Consider the following 17,508-nt stretch of genomic DNA (forward strand, 5'->3'; position numbering starts at 1 on the left):
GGCTGTCCCGTGTCCAACACAGACAACTATGTATAAGAACAGGAATAAAGAGAGGGCACAAGACTCTGGGTCTTTTTTACCATTCTGGCCTGAGTATTCACTTCCAGCCAAAAGGCAGGCTTTCTCCTCCCCCATAGAGTAACCACGAGCTAGAGGATTACAGACTGAGCAATGAACAGGAAAGTGTTGCAATAAGATCATACTCCTTGAAATTCCTAAAATAAGAGTAAAGGAAGAAAAGAGAAAGTACTCACCAAGTTTGCACCAAAGCTCAGGGACCAGATTAAAGGACTCAGACCCCCACATTGGCGCCAAAAAATGAGGTTTTAGAGTGGGGTGGGTGGTGGGTTCCAGAGCAACAGACAAGAAAGAATTACTGAAGACAACTTTGGTGCAAAAAAAAAAAAAGTGATTTTATTAAAGCACGAGGACAGGACCCGTGTGCAGAAAGAGCTGCACTGAGGTTATGAAGAGTGACTGGTTATATACTATGAATTTGGGGGAAGTAATGACGAACTGGAGAGAGGCCTCCAGAAGGACATTGACATGCTAATGAGGACTCCTAAGATACTTGAGGCCTTGCTATTGTCAAACCTAGGTTGTTTTACCTCTAGTAAGGCATTAACATTAGGAATGGTAGGGGTTCCTGGAGAAATGTTGTGCTCTGTATTTTCCTCAAGTATTTGTCACTGGGCTACAGAGTACCAGAAACTTAATTTTACCTGCCATTTCCTTCTTGCCTTTCTTCCCCACATCACCATGGAGGTTAGGGTCTTAATAGGGGCTCCAGGAAATTGAGTCTATGGGCTTCTGGAGGTTAGACTATTGATAAATTGCCTTTTTCTTCTAACTTACTAAGATATTTGTAAATTGATGGAGACTCATGTGCTGTATGACTATGATCTCTATCAGTTAACCATTTGTTTTCTTTCCTTCCCTTTGTTCTTGGGCAGCCAGAGGAATGTCACACATATCCCACCATGGCAGAGAGGTTTCTAGCTTATATATAGCCCTCAGCTTGCCTGATGATCCCTCTTCACCCAGAGTCGCTTCACTCAGAGCCCACCACCCAAAGGCCAGGCTAGGGGAGCTGGTTCCCCAGAAGCAGGTGGAAGAGACCATGAGGTCTCTGCGAGTCTCATCTGAGGCCAGGGAGAACCTAAGGTCAGCCTCAGATCAGGCATTTGACAGCTCTGACTCTCGTGGTGACATCTAGGAGACACTGCCCGGGGGCTGGGACTCATCAGGCCTCCCATGGACAGCTAATCCCCCATGCGGAAACTGCTTCCCTCCAGGACAAAGCTGGGATCAGCCATGGCAGGAACACTTTTCGGGGGCCCAGGCCTAGCCCCTGGGCTCCACAGTTGAAGACTATGGCCAAAGATGGCAGATGGTATCAGTGGTTTCCCAAAAATGAGGCTGAGTCCTAGCACTCACTGTGACCCAAGGTACCTGGTGTCCAGAGTGGCAGGGTAGAGACCCCCCCCCTTGGGCCCCAGCCACCATCACTTTTCACACATGCAGATGCATGTCTCCCATTGTCCCCCACCAGGATAGATCTGGGACTATAGCCTCAGCTATCTGCTCTGTCAAGCTGTCTCATTTGTGGCTGCCATGCCCAGCTTGGGGTTTCTGTCTACTGGGCCCACAGAAGGGGCCAAGTCCTTAGGGTTAGCTGAGGTCTGGATCCACCCTACCAATGGGGCATGGATGAGGGGAGAGACTGACTTAACGTGGGAATGTTGTGTCTTTGGAATGGTGGGGCTTTGGATCTGACAGCCATGAAAGAATTCTTGAGACATCTTTGGTGCACAAAAGGTGGTTTTATTAAAGCATGGGGACAGGACTCTTGGGAGAAAGAGCTGCACTGGGATTGTGAAGAGTGACTGGTTATATACATTGGGGTTGGGGAGATAAAGTTAACAGGAAGTTTGTAAAGAGATTTTCATATACTCAAGACTCACACATTACTGGAGGCCTAGCTATTGTCAAGCTAAGGTTGTTTTCTCCTCTAGCAAAGCATTACCATAAATACAGTAGAGAATTTCTGGAGAAATATTATACTCCATATTTGCCTCAAGTATTTATCAATGGGTTGCAGTTCATAATGAAATTTAATGCCATCTGCCATTTCCTTCTTGCCTTTGTTCCCCATATCACAAGGGAGGTGGGAGGGTGATGTTGGGTGTCCAGGAAACTGAGTATGGGTTTCTGAGGATCAGGCTATTGATAAGATTCCCTTTTTCTCCTAATTTACTGTGACATAGGTAAACTGATGGGGACTCACATCCTGCAGGACTGTGATGTCTATCACTTAATCATTTGTTTTCTTTCCTTTCCTTTGTTCTCAGGTAGTCAGGAGTACCTGAGGAATGTCACACATATCCCCTGGGGGGAGGGGCATGCTAGCATGTGCTTTGCCCTCCACTTGCCTTATCCTCCCTCATCACAAACATTGCCCAGTAGACCTTCGGTGGTAGGGGGAGGGGAAGGGTTTTTCACCCTTGTCAAGGCCTGGTGTGGGTCCCTGGGAGGGCCAGGATCTGGGCTTCATGAAGAGCATAGGGTACACTCTGTCCTTCCCTACGAAGAATGTCAACTTTCAGCTGCACCCCTTTCCCTGTCCCTTTGGAAGACCACAAAGCAGCATGGGCTCTGTTGGCACAAGGCATTCTCTGCTTTCATCAGGTACAACAAGGGGACCCCACCACATGTAGCCCACCCTGCACTTGGGCCCCAGCTGAGAGGCTCCTGGAGGTCAGAGATGACAACTGGTCCATATCAGAGATCAATGACCACACACAGTGCTAACCAGAGGGAAGAGAGTGTGGAGGGAATCAGTGTCCTTGCCAGAGATGTGGAGACATGGGGAATGCATCCTCCAGCCTCATGGACCTTCCTGCCCTTCATCTTGCATAATCTTGACCTAAGGGAAAGGGCAGAGAGTTTGCCATGATCCTCAGCACGAGCTGCTGGCAATTGCCTCACCCTTCAGGATTTGGCAAAGGATAAGTCGCTCCACCCTGGGGTGAGCCATTGGCCACAGAGACCATAAATAGCATCCCCCAGAAGCCTCCTCACTCGTCTCCTCTTTCAGGGAATATCTGGAGTGGTGCCACCTTCCTCAGCCCTGAAGTCATGGCCCTAGGTCTCCTGTGGCTGGGCCTTGTCCTGCTGGGGGCCCTGCAGACCCAGGCCCAGGATTCCACTCCAAACCTGATCCCAGCCCCACCTCTGCACAGGATCCCTCTGCAGCCTGACTTCCAGAATGAGAAGGTAAGAAGCCTGGAGCGGCAGCTGCAGGGAGGTCCCAGGAAGAGTGTGAACAGAGGGGAGGAGAGGCAGGATGGGCCAGGCTTTAGCTCAGTCTGCCCTCGGGTGCTCTGATGGAAGGCACACCCCATGTTCCCATTCACACCCAACCTTGCTGATAAGAGGGTCAGCTCAGCAGACTCCCCTCGTCCACACTCTCTTCCATAATCCCCAGTCCATGCCAGGTGGGAACATCTTCAGGCCCTCTACATGATGAGGAAACTGAGGCTCAGGGAAGCGAGCTGTCCACTTGCCAAGGGTCACCTTTTCCCTGACACACTCAGTGCTCCCACCTGGCCTGATGGCTCCAGCTCCTGCTGGCTTCATCAGCACAGCCTGTATGTGTATGTCCCTGTAGCCCAGTTAGAGGGGCTTCTGGTTGAGGCCCAGGCTGCCTGGAGGTGCTTGCAGGGATGGAGCAGGAGGGACCCCTAGGGCTGCTCTTGGTTCTGTCTATCATCAGCTCCCATTGTAGTTCCAGGGAAAATGGTACATCATAGGATTGGCAGGGAATGAAATTAATAAAGAAAAACACAGCCAGTTTAAGATGTACACCACCACCTACGAGCTGAAAGAAGACAACAGCTACAATGTCACCTCTACCGTGGTCTGGTGAGAGCTACCAGCAACTAGGAAGCATGGGGGGCCTAGAGGGCTGTGGTGGGGGTCCAAGATGCAGACTGATGATATAGCCGAGGGGTGACCAAAACTGAAAGATGATCATTCATCCTACCACTGGGTACTGGATGTCTGCATTTAACTTTCTCTCATTCACTGGATCAACATTTTGTGGTCACTTCAGCACAGACAGAAGACAATCCTGGGGATGGACACAGACAGACATCAGGACACAAGATAAAGAGAACAGGGGTGACCTAGAATGGGAGGAGGGTCACTAGATCCACCTAGGATGTTCTCAAGGGCTTCCAGGGAGGTGGACTGTGGGCTGGGCTTTGAGGAACCAACCTGTGTCAGAAGGAGGCCTGGGACCTTCGTGGCAGGACTGCTGGACTGAGACAGAGATAGCCACCTCTTAAAGAAACAGCAAGCCATTGTATGGTTGCCCTGAGCAGGAGCTGATGAGCGGTCTGGAGAGGGGTGGTGACCACAGTGGTGGGGGCCTCAGGTACTGGTGAGGAGTGGGTGTGGCTGCAGCAGGAAGAGGAATGATGGTGTGCAGCCCAGGAGGCTGATCAGTCATAGGTGGGAGATGACCAGAGCGGGGCAGATTAGGGCCTAGAGAGGGGAGGCAAGGCTTACCCAGCTCCTCTGGGTTTTTGGATTTGGCACTTGGGTATGGGGCTAGAACATCTGTCATTGAAGATCCGAAGAAGGGCAGGTGTTGGGAGATCGGCTCTGGAGTGCCAGGGGACCAGATGTTGGCCCAACAGCTAAAGGAGTCTTTGGCATCCAGCAGACTGTAGCCTCGGTGGTGATTCCCCTGGCAAGGTTACAGTGAGAAGTTGCAAGATAAGAATAGGGGACAGGGGCACCTGGGTTGCTCAGTTGGTTGGACATCTGACTTTGCATTAAGTCATGATCTTGCAGTTTTTGAGTTAGAACCCTGGTCGGGCTCTGTGCTGACTGCTCAGAGCCTGGAGACTCCTTTGTATTCTGTGTCTTCCTGTCTCTCTGCCCCTCCCCTGGTCGTGCTCTGTCTCTCTCTTTCTCTCTCAAAAATTAAAGAACATCTTAAAAAAGTAAAAAAAAAAAAAAAAAAAAAAAAAAAAAAAAAAAGAATAGGGGACAAATGCCTCAGGTTGGGGGTTGAGTATGGAGGGAAGGCCACCAAGGGGAAACAGCCCCGAAGAAGGAGGGAGAGTAGGTGCTGGGGGAGAGTCTAGGCAGGTCAGGAGTCTCAGTGCAGAATAGGCAGGGACAGAGAGGGTGGGCTCAGTTGGGAAGAGCCAGGGCCATATGCAGGGTGGGTTGTGTGCCTCCTGCTATGGCAGTGTGGGCTGTCACCCTCTTATCCACCCATCTCTTGCTTCCACAGGAAAAAGGCCTGTGACTACTGGATCAGAACTTTTGTCCCATGTTCTCATCCAGGCCAATTCACCCTGGGCAACATCGAGCGTGAGTCCTGAGTTGGGTGGGTCTCTGAGGCACGGACCTCCCTGCCCCTCCACACAGACGCCATCCTGTGGAGGCTGGGAAGGAAGCAATAGCTCCCTCTGCCTGGCTAGAGCAGGCTGATCACTCACCATCCACCATACAGGTTACATTGGAACCAAGAGCTACACTGTCCGAGTGGTGGCCACAGACTACAACCAGTTTGCCATGGTGTTCTTCGAGAAAGTTTACAAAAACCAGGAGTTCTTCAAGATCACCCTCTATGGTGGGTCTTAACCCTTCTGGGACCTTGCTCTTGGCCATGCTGGGGGAGAAGAGGCCCATCGCACCCAGCCTCCAAGTTGCCCTTCACTCCAAGCCCAGGGAGGTGGGAGAGTGGTCTTTCCACAGAACCCCTCAGGGGGAAGGGGTCTGAGGTGTCTTTCATATATTCCACAATATTTATGGAGCTTTCACCAGCCACTCACCAGACATCTTGGCCACAGGGAGGACCAAGGAGCTGCGACCTGTGCTGAAGGAAATCTTCATCAACTTTGTCAAAACCCTAGGCCTCACTGATGAGCACATCATCTTCCCTATCCCCAACGGTAATCACCAGCTGGGGAAAGGAGAAGAACATATGGGGACTGTCCAGGTCTGATGTTTCCTCACTAGTAAAGTGGGGAGGGGAGTGACCCAGGCCCCTGTTGCAGTCACTGGAGTCCCAGGAGCCACTTTGGGCTCAGGAAGACCCTGCCACATCCAGGGTTCTGGGCCCCAAGTGTTCCTCCTTCACACAAGCTTGTGCCTGCCCACATGAGAATTTCAGCACTGGGGCCATGTTTCCTCAGTCTCCTTGGTTGGTCACCTCCCCCTCCACCCAGGCATATTTGTCCTGGGTCACCTCACCTTTGTCCTGGGGCTGACTTACCACTGACTTGGGAGGCACCCTTGTCTTCAGGCAGCCTGGCCTGGGTAGGTACCTCCTCAAGGCTGAGGGTCTGTCAGGACTCAGCAGGTAAACAGGCAGAAGGCTTGGTGCCCAATCAGAACTGTGGCTGGGCCTCACCTGCCTCCTTTGGAGAACAGGTGTCACTCAGGTGTGCTTGTCCTCAGGCCTCTCCCCAAGTCTCTGCCCCATCATCTAGCCCTCTGCTGTACCATCCACAAAGGGAACTCCAGAGCTTCTGTGGCTGGTCCAGCCTGGGGCCCAAGGCAGCTGAGGGGCAGTGTAGGGGCCCTGGAGGTCAGGGATAGCACACATATACCCCTGCCCATGTTGACTATTCTGTCCCCCATAGATCAGTGCATGGATAAGTGAGCAAGCGTGCGGTAAGTATGGCTGGAGTGGGGGCTGGTGGGAACCAGGGTGCATCTGGGAGGGGGTCCCAAGTCTGCCTTCGTCCCACCTGCCCAGCACTGCTGCCCTCTCTATTCCCTTGACTCCTTCTCAGGTGCCCTCTGGCTCTCTCCAGCCCATCCCCCTCACACCAGCCTCTGCCCACAGCTCCGCCTAGATGTCCCCAACAGCCTGGACAGCACTGAGAGAGCCAGGGGACCCTTCTCACTGCACAGCCCACCAGCTGCTCCCCAGGCTGCCCTACTAATGGAACCCCTCCTTGTTTGCTAAATAAACACATATCCCATGGTGCCAGTCTGTGCTCCTTGACCTCTGGGCCCTCTGAGAGGTTAAAGAACATAGGGCAGGCTCCTATTAGCATCTCTCCCAGGAATTGTGGTCCCCAGCAAGGGATGGGGGCCACAGAAGCAGAGTCTGACTCCGACTGAACACTTCTACCTCCCAACTCCAGGCCCAGCCTCAAACCAACAGCTGCCCTCACTTGCCCCTGCCTCCTAGCACACTGATGGGGCACATCTCACCCCCATGTTCAGCCACCTGCAGCAGGTCAATGGCAGAGGCCCAGCGAGGGCCAGGTGTGAGGTTATGTCACCCTACTTCACCAGAAATGAAGTTTTGGGGGTAATTGGGGGGGTCCTGAGCCAAGGGCCAAGAAAGTATTCTTGAAGACATCTTTGGTGCAAAAAATAGGATTTTTTAAAGCACAGGGACAGGATCCATGGGTAGAAAGAGCTGCACTGGGGTTATGAAGAGTGACTGCTTATATACTCTGGCGTTGGAAGAGGTAAAGTCAAGGGAAGTTTTCTAAGAGATTTTCATATGCTAAAGAAGATTTACAGAATACTGGGCACCTAGCTACTGTCCAGCTAAGGTACTTTTTCCCCTAGCAAAGCATTAGCATTAAGACAGTAAGGAGTTCCTTGAGAAATGTTCTTCTCTGCCAGCCTCAAGTATCTGTCAATGGGCTGCAGGGTATCAGGAAATTAACATTACCTGCCATTTCCTTCCTGCCTTTCTTCCCCATGTTACTATGAGGGGTGATGTGGGGGCTCCAGGAAACTGAGTCTATAGGTTTCTAGAGATTAGGCTATTGATAAGATTGCCTTTTTCTTCTAATTTACTAAGATATTTGTAAACTGATGGAGACTCATGTCCTGCATGACTGGGATCTCTATCAGTTAACCATTTGTTTTCTTTCCTTTCCTTTGTTCTTGGGCAGCCAGGAGTGCCTGAGAAATGTCACACACATCCCACCTGGGGTGGAGGGGGTAATGCTAGCTTGTACTTTGCCCTCAGCTTGTCTTATGCTCCCTCATCCTATCCCCCATAAACAGTTTTGACTGTTACACCTTTAAGGTAGTTGGAGGTGGAAGGTTTCATCTTCTGTAGCTTCTTCTTGCTCAGTAAGGGAATAGAGATGTCCCTACCTATGAGTCAATATTGATCAGTTGGGGAACATATAAAAGAGTTACAGAAGGCAGATGCAGCTGCATCCAAGGTGGACAATGAGTACGAACCTCCTTGAGTAGAAAGGATCATCTGTAGGGGCGCCTAGGTGGCTCAGTCAGTTAAGCATCCAACTTCAGTTTAGGTCATGATCTTGTTATGCCCAGAATTCGTGATCCCCAAAGACCACTAGGGAGCTGAGTCCAATGCAAAAGCAAAAGAGCCTTTATTCGAGCTAGCTCGAGCTCAATCCCCTACCTGCACCGAACCAGCGGTGAGATACAGGAGAGAGAGCGAGTTTCAAAGGGACAAAGGTTTTATTGGGGCCTAGGGACAGTTGGTGAGGTAATGGCTGTGGCCTCAGCCGATTGGCTGGGGAAGGGTCCGAGTGCTGTTAGGCAGGTGGGGGAGGGGGGTTACTCAAGGGGAGGAGGTGTGGTCAAGGTGAAGGACACAGAACAAGATGGAGTCGGCCGGTGTAGGCCCGCCCTTTCAATCTCACAGTTTGTGAGTTCGAGCCCCACATCAGGCTCTGTGCTGACAGCTCGGAGCCTGGAGCCTGCTTCGGATTCTGTGTGTGTCTGTCTCTCTCTCTCTCTGGCCCTTCCCCTCTTGAGCTCTGTCTCTCTCTCTCAAAAATAAACATTTAAAAAATTTTTAAAAAGAAGAAAGGATCATCTGTTGGTTTGAAGTTATTGTAGTGATGGAGTCTTGTCACAAGGCAGAGAGACATGGGAGAAAACAGCCAAATGTAATTAGAATAACAAGAAAGAACAGCCCAAATAAAAGTCCTTTGGTAATTGATGAAAATCTTCAAGTTCACAAGTTGAACCAATCATGAAAGGAAAAGAAGGATTGCTTAAAGCACTAATTTGAGTGTTCAGGTCAGTTAGAAATCCAGAAATTTTGTGTGATAATGTAGAATGTATACTGATGAAGTTTTGGAGATTGGTGCGGTGGTCCAAAGCCAATGGCCAAGAAAAATTTCTGGAAGAAGTTTTTCATGCAAAGAGGTGATTTTATTAAAGCACAGGGACAGGACCCAGGGGCAGGAAGAGCTGCACTGGGGTTGTGATGGGTAACTGATTATATACCCTCAGGTTGGGAGGGGGTCAGGGATAAAGTCTCTAAGTTATTTTGGAAGCAAGATTTTCAGGACCTTGAGGGGCTCGCTGTTGCTAAGGAAACACCACTTATTACCATTGAATAAAACCTCATTGGTGAGACCCTTCAGATGCATATTGGGGGCTATAAGCTTGGAGTATGATTGCCAGCATATATCTTGGGGCAGTTGTGAGAAAGGAAGTAGACTTACAGTATCCTCAAGGTTGGGATAATGTTGAGCTAAGGTTCTCTTTGCTCCTAGCAAAATGTCATCATTGAAGCAGCAGAGATTGAAGAGGGAGTTCACTCTGCTGGTTTCAAGAACTTGTCAATGGGGTGATGGCAGTAAAGGGATTTAATTTTTTTTGCCTTAGTTTCCCACATCACCATGGCAAGCACTTAGATGCCTTTCCTTTGTTCTTGTGTAGCCAGGAATGTTTGAATAATACACATATTCTACCTGGAGGGAGGGGAGGATGTGCCAGCCTGTTTTGCCCTCAGCTTGCCCCACCCTGACTCATCATGTCCCCCCTGAACAACTTTGACCCTTAAGTCTTTAAGGTTGTTGTAGGAAAAAGGTCTCATCTTCTATAGCTTCATCCTGCTGAGTAGGGGCATAGAGTTGTCCCTACCTGTGGGTCAATATTGGTCCATCAGGAAACATATAGGGCAGCTAAGGTGAGGCAGCTGAACCCAAGGTGGACAACGTGTATGAACATCCTTGAGTAGAAAGGATCATCTCTTGGCTTGAAGCTATTGTAGTGCTGGAATCTTGGCACCAGGCAGAGAGACCTGGGGAAAAACAGCAAAACATAAGTAGAATAACTAGACAGATTAGCTCAAATGAAAGGTCCTTTGGTAGCTAACAAAAATCCTCCAGACCAAGAGCTTAACCAATTGCTAAGGTAAGAGAGGGATCGTTTAATCCACCAATTTGAGTATTCATGTCAGTTGGAAATCCAGAAATATTTTGAAGTAGTCCAGAATGTATACACACCATTTTGTTGTTATGAGAGTTTAAGTTCCACCTTGTGCAGCACTTAAAACATCTAATGCTATTCTGTTTTGTAGAACTGATTTCTGTATTTGACTTATTTAATATTTAGTAATATAATGTTATTTTGAGAGTCATTTAAGGCCTCAACTGTGTACAGGTGGAGTATACTCATTATATTGACTCTGTTTTGTTTAGTAAGCCAGCATGTCATTAATAGGAGGTACTTTTATAGAAACAAGAAAAATACAGGTTAATGCTTAGAGCCAATTACAAACCCACTGTCTCCCAGTGCTGCCAGTGAGAATTGTTAGATGTTAGGCTTGAAGTATCCTCAGATGTTTGTGGGAGCAGGCAGCAGGAATCAGATTGGTCTTTCTGGCTTATATCTCAAATGTCTGTGGTGATCCTTTTGAATGGCCCATTGTAAGAAGGAACTGTTAGTAGAAATTGGGAAAAGAGGATGAAAAAGAAAGGTACAACCATCCTAAGAGAAGTTGGAGGTCTTCCACAGGTTCACAGGATCAGAAGGCAGATTAGTTTGCTCGTTGAATTCCTGTGAAGGGGATACAGGTTTTATTTTAGATACAGGAGCCCATGAAGTGTGCCCCTCTAACTTTATTGCAGTGGGAGTACATAATAGACCCAGTAGGAACCCTTCCATTTTGGAGTTAAATCCCCTGTTGTATTAGACTTTCCATCCTTTAAATAAACCAGGTCTTTTGGGTTTATATGGGGTGGATTTCTAGTAACTGTCAGATCAGGTGGAGGGAGGATATGGTTGGCATATTTAGAGATTTAGGAATTAACCTGGCCTCCAGTGAATAGTAAAGCACTATAGTCTTTATCTACTCATAGGTCTATAGTGAGAAAAGTCTGTGCATACAATTGTTGGCGGAATCCATCCCATTTTCCAGCTTTTTAACTATGCCCACGGGGATTTATTATTATCTCCACTGAATAACAAGCAGAAGATTTTTCTATACATGAAATATTGTGACAATTTTTCTGAAGTTTACCTCAAGGTGTCTAGTTTAGACAAACAGCAAACATCTAAAGACAATCAGAACTAGAATTTAACGTCCAGAGAGCTGCGTTATAGAAACATAGTTTTTCTGTCTAAAAACCCTCATTTCCAGAGATGGCCAAATCAAGACTAATTCGTTTGCAAATTAAGTCCAGTTTTAACAAACTTGGCCTAATGATTTACATAAGCTCAGCTAGAATAGTGATTGATCCTAAGGATCTTTTAAAGTTTGCTTTGCTGGAACCTGTTATAAGGAATCTCCAGGTTGAACTGGAGACTGAACTGATTGGCCTCTCCAGACCAGAAGCCAAGCCAAGTACTTGCATCACACAGGCCTGCAATACTTGTAGATTTGGGCAAATTTCTCTCCACAAGGTCCCCAAGATATCCTGAGTTCCCTGCACCTGCCCAGAAGTGACATTCTTTACTCACGCAGTAAAGCTGCTGGGAATTCTCTGAGCAAGGTATCTGACCAACGTTTTCTTTTCTTTTTTTTTTTTAATTTTTTTTAACGTTTATTCATTTTTGAGACAGAGAGAGACAGAGCATGAATGGGGGAAGGTCAGAGAGAGAGGGAGACACAGAATCTGAAACAGGCTCCAGGCTCTGAGCTGTCAGCACAGAGCCCGACACGGGGCTCGAACTCACGGACCGCGAGATCATGACCTGAGCCCAAGTTGGACGTCCAACTGACTGAGCCACCCAGGCGCCCCTGGCCAACGTTTTCAAGGGGTTTTATGGCTCCATGTTTCATAAAGTCAACCTTAGTTCCCTAAAGCCATTTGGTCATATCAGGGTCTATGCATTTCTCTCAAATAGGACGTTCCAGTCAAAGCCTTGGCAAAACAACCAGTATTTCCAAAGGTGTCCTGTTACAAGAAGAATCTTCTTGTACTTATGCAAATATCTATAATTGCCATGAAAGAAAGAAGACTCACTGAGAGTGGTTGAATTTCAGAGGCTTTAGGGAGAGAGAAAAGTTAAATGTTTCAGTTTACAAATGAAAACTTCATGACATCTCTGTACATTATAGATATCTTAAGAGAAAATTCCCTTGATCCAGAAGAGGAAATATCACAGAACCAGCAATATTTCAAACAAGAGTCACAAAAACTATAATCTTCCTCAGTTTATTTAGTGCCATGTTCCTAATGCTTGTTCAGTTTGAACGAAGCTTTTTAGTTCTGGAAATTCTTTCCCGTTTTAGCTTAATCTTAAAGATGTCGAATACCTGTATTTCTCCTAAAAGTCCTTTTTATGAATCTCCTTGAAGATGAAATACGTTTTGTGGGAGAACAAGAACAATTAAAAATGACAAGATCTCAGAAATGGACATTGTTAAAGATCTGATGAGAGTTCATGATGATGCGATTGACGAGGAAACAGTTATTTCTGTAACCCATAACACTTCAATAATCAGAATATCAAGGGAGGACCTTATATCAAAACATTAAAACTTTAGGAATTGTATATATATTTGAGCAGTTACAGCATTTAGCCATGCAATACAACTAAGGTTTACCATTATTTGACAGTGCTTTTCCAAGTAACTTAGCATACCAAATAAAAAGGTCTAATTGGTCAAAATCTTGGGAAAGTTTGTTAAAACCTTAGAAAGTTATACAGCACATTCTAAATAGGATTACAGATCATTACAAATCTTAAAACTTTATTTGTTTAACCAAGATGGCAATAAGAGATTCCAAAGGCAAATATGTAGCACTGTATAGTTGTTAGCAAACCTAGCTCCTTTACCATTAAGAAGTTTTAACCTTAAGTAATCAAAGACTTGATCAAGAGGAAACCTAAAGCTTTCGTCTTCCCAGTAGACAAAGAGAAAAAAACATTTGTTTACATTTTCTTATCAAGAGCAGATCAACAATGCCAGAAAACTTTGTCTTTTGAAAACAGAGAAAAGGAGCATTTCAACCTTAGGCCCATGTACTTTTAAAATCCATTCATCTCTGGGCAGCTGGGTGGCTCAGTTGGTTAAGCATCCAACTTCAGCTCAGGTCATGATCTTACAGTTTGTGAGTTTGAGCCCTGCATCAGGCTCTGTGCTGATAGCTCAGAGCCTGGATCCTGTTTTGGATTCCGTGTCTCCCTTTCTCTCTGCCCCTCCCCTGCTTGTGCTTTCTCTCTCAAATATAAATAAACATTTAAAAAAATTTTTTTAATAAATAAAAAAATAAAATCCATTCATCTCAACCTTAGTCCATCCTGACCACGCATAAAATTCCTCTCCAGGGGCGCCTGGGTGGCTCAGTCGGTTCAGCGTCCGACTTCGGCTCAGGTCATGATCTCGCAGTTCGTTGAGTTTGAGCCCCGCATCAGGCTCTGTGCTGACAGCTCAGAGCCTGGAGCCTGTTTCAGATTCTGTGTCTTACTCTCTCTCTGCCCCTCCCCTGCTCATGCTCTGTCTCTCTCTGTCTCAAAAATAAAATAAAATTTAAAAAAAAAAATTTAAAAATTCCTTTCCAAAGATTCTTTTCATGAACCTTCTACAACTTTCCTTTGCCTTCAAATTTTGGCCCAAACCATTCTTCTTGAAACAACCAGTATCATTTGGGACAAAATTACTTTCTTGTACCCTCAACAACAAAAAAATGTATTTCCATTCTTTATCTTTCTTACATATCTCCCACTTTCCTACATACAGAGTTGCTTTCCTTATTTCCATCCATTTTAAGTACACTTAGCAGAATTTTAACTCTTAGAAAACTTAGTCTCTAATAAAAACTTAGTAACCAATCATAAACTGTTACACCAGAATTCTTTAGATGGCAAATTCATGAGTCAATGAATCACAAACCATGTTTTCCAATAGACCCAGATTTTCTTAGTTTCTCTGCAATAAGGAGTCAAAAGCACAAACCTATATTCAGTAATCAATGCTTCAGTAATCAATCTATTTGGAAAAGACGTAGATATGCAATAAATTCAATCCCATTTATCCATGTTTCAGATTATGAGATACTTTGAAAGCTATCTTAAGAATTATCTGTGAAAACTTTGAGATACACAAAATTAACCATATTTTAAGTCATCTTTTTGCTAACAAATTGCAACAGAGACAACATGAGCTTCTTTGACCTTTAGGAAACCTTGATAGAATAAAAGTTTCATATTTAATGCTGAAAACTCCAAATACATGTCTGTCATAGTTAAACCAACAAACTTAAATAAGCTTAAACACCAAACACATTCCACCTGCATTCACTTAAAGGATGATCAATTTGTTCCCCATTGTCAAATTTTACCTGGGACACCAATGGGGGAATCTGAAGTGGGCGATTCAAGGGGGTGCTCATCACTCCTTGACATCGAGGGTGGAGGATGGTATAGAAGCCAGTTATGTAGGTTGCATGGAAGATTATGCAGAAACAGGAGGAGGGGGAGAAGCAGGCAGAAGAATGGAAGTTCCAGAAGGCAGAGAGGATTCCTGGTTCTAAACCTTGTCACAGGGAAAGAGGAGACCCCATGTTTGTTTGTTTGTTTGTTTTCCACCAAAGTGGAAATAAGGAGTCTATGTCAGGCTAGAGAAGACAGGGAATTTCCCTGAAACAAATGGAGTTTGGGAATATTCTTTAAAGTCCATGTGCCAAGGTAGACTACCCACAGTTGGCTCCAATTAAAGCCATTAACACAGGAAATGAATGAGGGAGAGGTCCCCACATCTATTAGAAGGAGGAACAGAGAGAAAGAGTCAGCATCCCCTTTGACCTATGTTTCCTCTAGCAACTGTGTTCCATCAGGAGGAGGTCTGTTAGGACATCCACTATGTCAGGAGGGAGTTTACTAGCCAAACACATTAAAGCAAATACATTCTGCAACAGGCCTTTTGGCCCAGGTCCTCACTTAGAGCTGTGAAGGCCTGGACCTAGGGTGCCTCCATCCACAGACCCTGTTTCCTGCAGAAGAGATCTAACTGCTAGAACTTACTAAGGCCACGCAGTATTACATGACATCACCTCTTTCCTAAATTTTGCAATCCAAATTGTTTCTAGCAGGTTGAAAAGGCATCCCAAGGGAGAGTCCTTGGGGACTGAGAAGAAGGTCCCATCCTCCTCCTAGAGATAGAAAAGTAGAGAAGTCCATTACCATGAAAATCCCCCCCCAACTCCCAGGTGGTGTCCCACATGCAGGATATATCAGAGGTCCCTGAGGTGTCAAAGTGACCCAAGGCGAACTTCAAACAAAATTGCTATGATCACCAACCAGCCCCTAAGGGCCTCTGTGGGAGGGATGCTGGCATCCCTCTGATTTCCCATGGTATCCTAGGCTACAAATATGTGCAGGCAGATGGACCTACTTTGCTTTGCTGAGAAGGCTGAAGAAAACACCATGTTTAACCCATAGAAAATACTGGGAAAGTTTTACAAGCAGGAATTGCCCAATTTTGTAATTTAAGTAGTAGTTAGCAGAAGACATTGACCCAAAACAGTGAAGACAGAAACCCATCATGATCCAAGTGACATTCCAACACATACAGTCTTTACATTCCAACTTCCTAGGAAATGGTTCCCGGCTGGGGAACATTTTAATTCAATCAGGTACTGGTTTCACCAGCAACAGAAGAGGTCCCGCAGCCATAAGTGACTAGACCATGGATGTGAAGGGGATCACGTTAGACCAATGAGGAGGAAATTTCTGCCAGATTCTAAAGATTGGAATCCATGCTAGTCATATAGATGTCTGTTCCATGCCCACGACAGACAACAATATATAAGGACAGGAAGAAAGAGAGGGCACAAGTTTCTGGGTATTTTTACCATTCCTGCCTGGGGACTCACTTCCAGCCAAAAGGCAGGCTTTCTCCTCCCCATAGAGTAGCCACGGGCTACAGGAGTACAGCCTGAGCAATAGCCAGGAAAGTGTTCTAATAAGACCAGATTCCTTGAAAAGCCTCTGAAATATGAGTAAAGGAAGAAAAGAGAAACACTCACCACATTTGCACTGAAGCTCAGAGTCCAGATGAAAAGACTCACAACCCCATATAGGCGCCAAATGATGAGGCTGGGTTGGGGTGGGGGGGCGCATATTATAGAGCTGACAGCCAAGAAAGAATTCTTGAAGACATCTTTGATGCAAAAAAAGTGATTTCATTAAATCGCGGGGACAGGACCTGTGGGCAGAAAGAGTTGCATTGGTGTTGTGAAGAGTGACTGGTTATATACTAGGAAGTTTGGGGAAGTAAAGTCAAAAGGAAGGGAGGCCTCCAGAAGGACTTTGATATGTTAAAGAGGACTCCTAATCTACCTGAGGCCTTGCTATGGTCAAGCTAAGGTTGTTTTACCTCTAGTAAGGCATTAATATTAGGAATGGTAGGGGTTCCTGGAGACATTGTTGTACTTGGTATTTGCCTCAAGGATTTGTCACTGGTCTGCAGGGTATCAGAAATTTAATTTTATCTGCCATTTCTTTCTTGCCTTTCTTCCCCACATCACCATGGAGGTTAGGCTCTTAATAGGGGCTCCAGGAAACTGAGTCTATAGGCTTCTGGAGACTAGACTATTGATAAGATTGCCTTTTTCTTATAATTTACTAAGATATTTGTAAACTGATGGAGACTCATGTCCTGCATGACTGTGATCACTATCATTAACCATTTATTTTCTTTCCTTTCCTTTGTTCTTGGGCAGCCAGAGGAATATCACACGTATCCCACCTTTTTGTGGGGAGGGGGGAGGTTCTAGCTTGTACATTGCCTTCAGCTTGCCTTATGCCCCCTCTTCACCCAGAGTCTCTCTCTCAGGGCCCACCATCCAAAGCCCAGGCTAGGGGAGCTGGTTCCCCTGTAGCAGGTGGAAAGCCCGTGAGGTCTCCAGGAGTATTATCTGCAGCCAGTGAGGCCTCAGGACAGCCTCAGGTCAGGCATTCTGTCAGCCCTGGCCCATGTGGTGACATCTAGGAGACACTACCAGAGGGCTGGGACCCATCACTGCCTCCCACGGACAGCCAAGCCTCCATGAAGAAACTACTTCCCTCCAGGACAAAGCTGGGATCAGCCATGGCAGGGACACTTCTGGGGGCCCAGGCCTAGGCCCCTGGACTCCACACCACAAGACTGGCCAGAGAGAGCATACGGTATCCGTGATCTCTCAAGAATGAGGCTGAGTCCTTGCATTCACTGTGACCCAAATTACTCAGTGTACAGAGCAGCAGGGTAGAGAGCCCCACTTGGGCCCCAGCCCCTGACCCCTTTTCACACAG

At 46.5% G+C, this 17,508-nt stretch overlaps 1 protein-coding gene across 2 annotated transcripts; it reads left to right on the forward strand.

Annotated features, from left to right (window-relative positions):
* Positions 1–3,138: 3,138 nt before the first annotated feature.
* Positions 3,139–7,012, forward strand: LOC102969530 (neutrophil gelatinase-associated lipocalin-like). 2 transcript variants are annotated; one of them, XM_015543051.2, is made up of 7 exons: positions 3,139–3,276; positions 3,788–3,924; positions 5,309–5,388; positions 5,531–5,650; positions 5,871–5,972; positions 6,666–6,696; positions 6,819–7,012. In XM_015543051.2, the coding sequence occupies exons 1-6, from the start codon at positions 3,139–3,141 to the stop codon at positions 6,683–6,685; spliced, it is 597 nt and encodes a 198-aa protein (XP_015398537.2). In that variant the 3' UTR covers positions 6,686–6,696; positions 6,819–7,012. The 2 variants fall into 2 exon arrangements, with proteins under 2 accessions (XP_015398537.2, XP_007094519.2); XM_007094457.3 differs by having other exon boundaries at positions 6,872–7,012.
* Positions 7,013–17,508: the final 10,496 nt, after the last annotated feature.

Source organism: Panthera tigris, chromosome D4 (genome assembly GCF_018350195.1).
Source record: "Panthera tigris isolate Pti1 chromosome D4, P.tigris_Pti1_mat1.1, whole genome shotgun sequence".
NCBI lineage: Eukaryota > Metazoa > Chordata > Mammalia > Carnivora > Felidae > Panthera > Panthera tigris.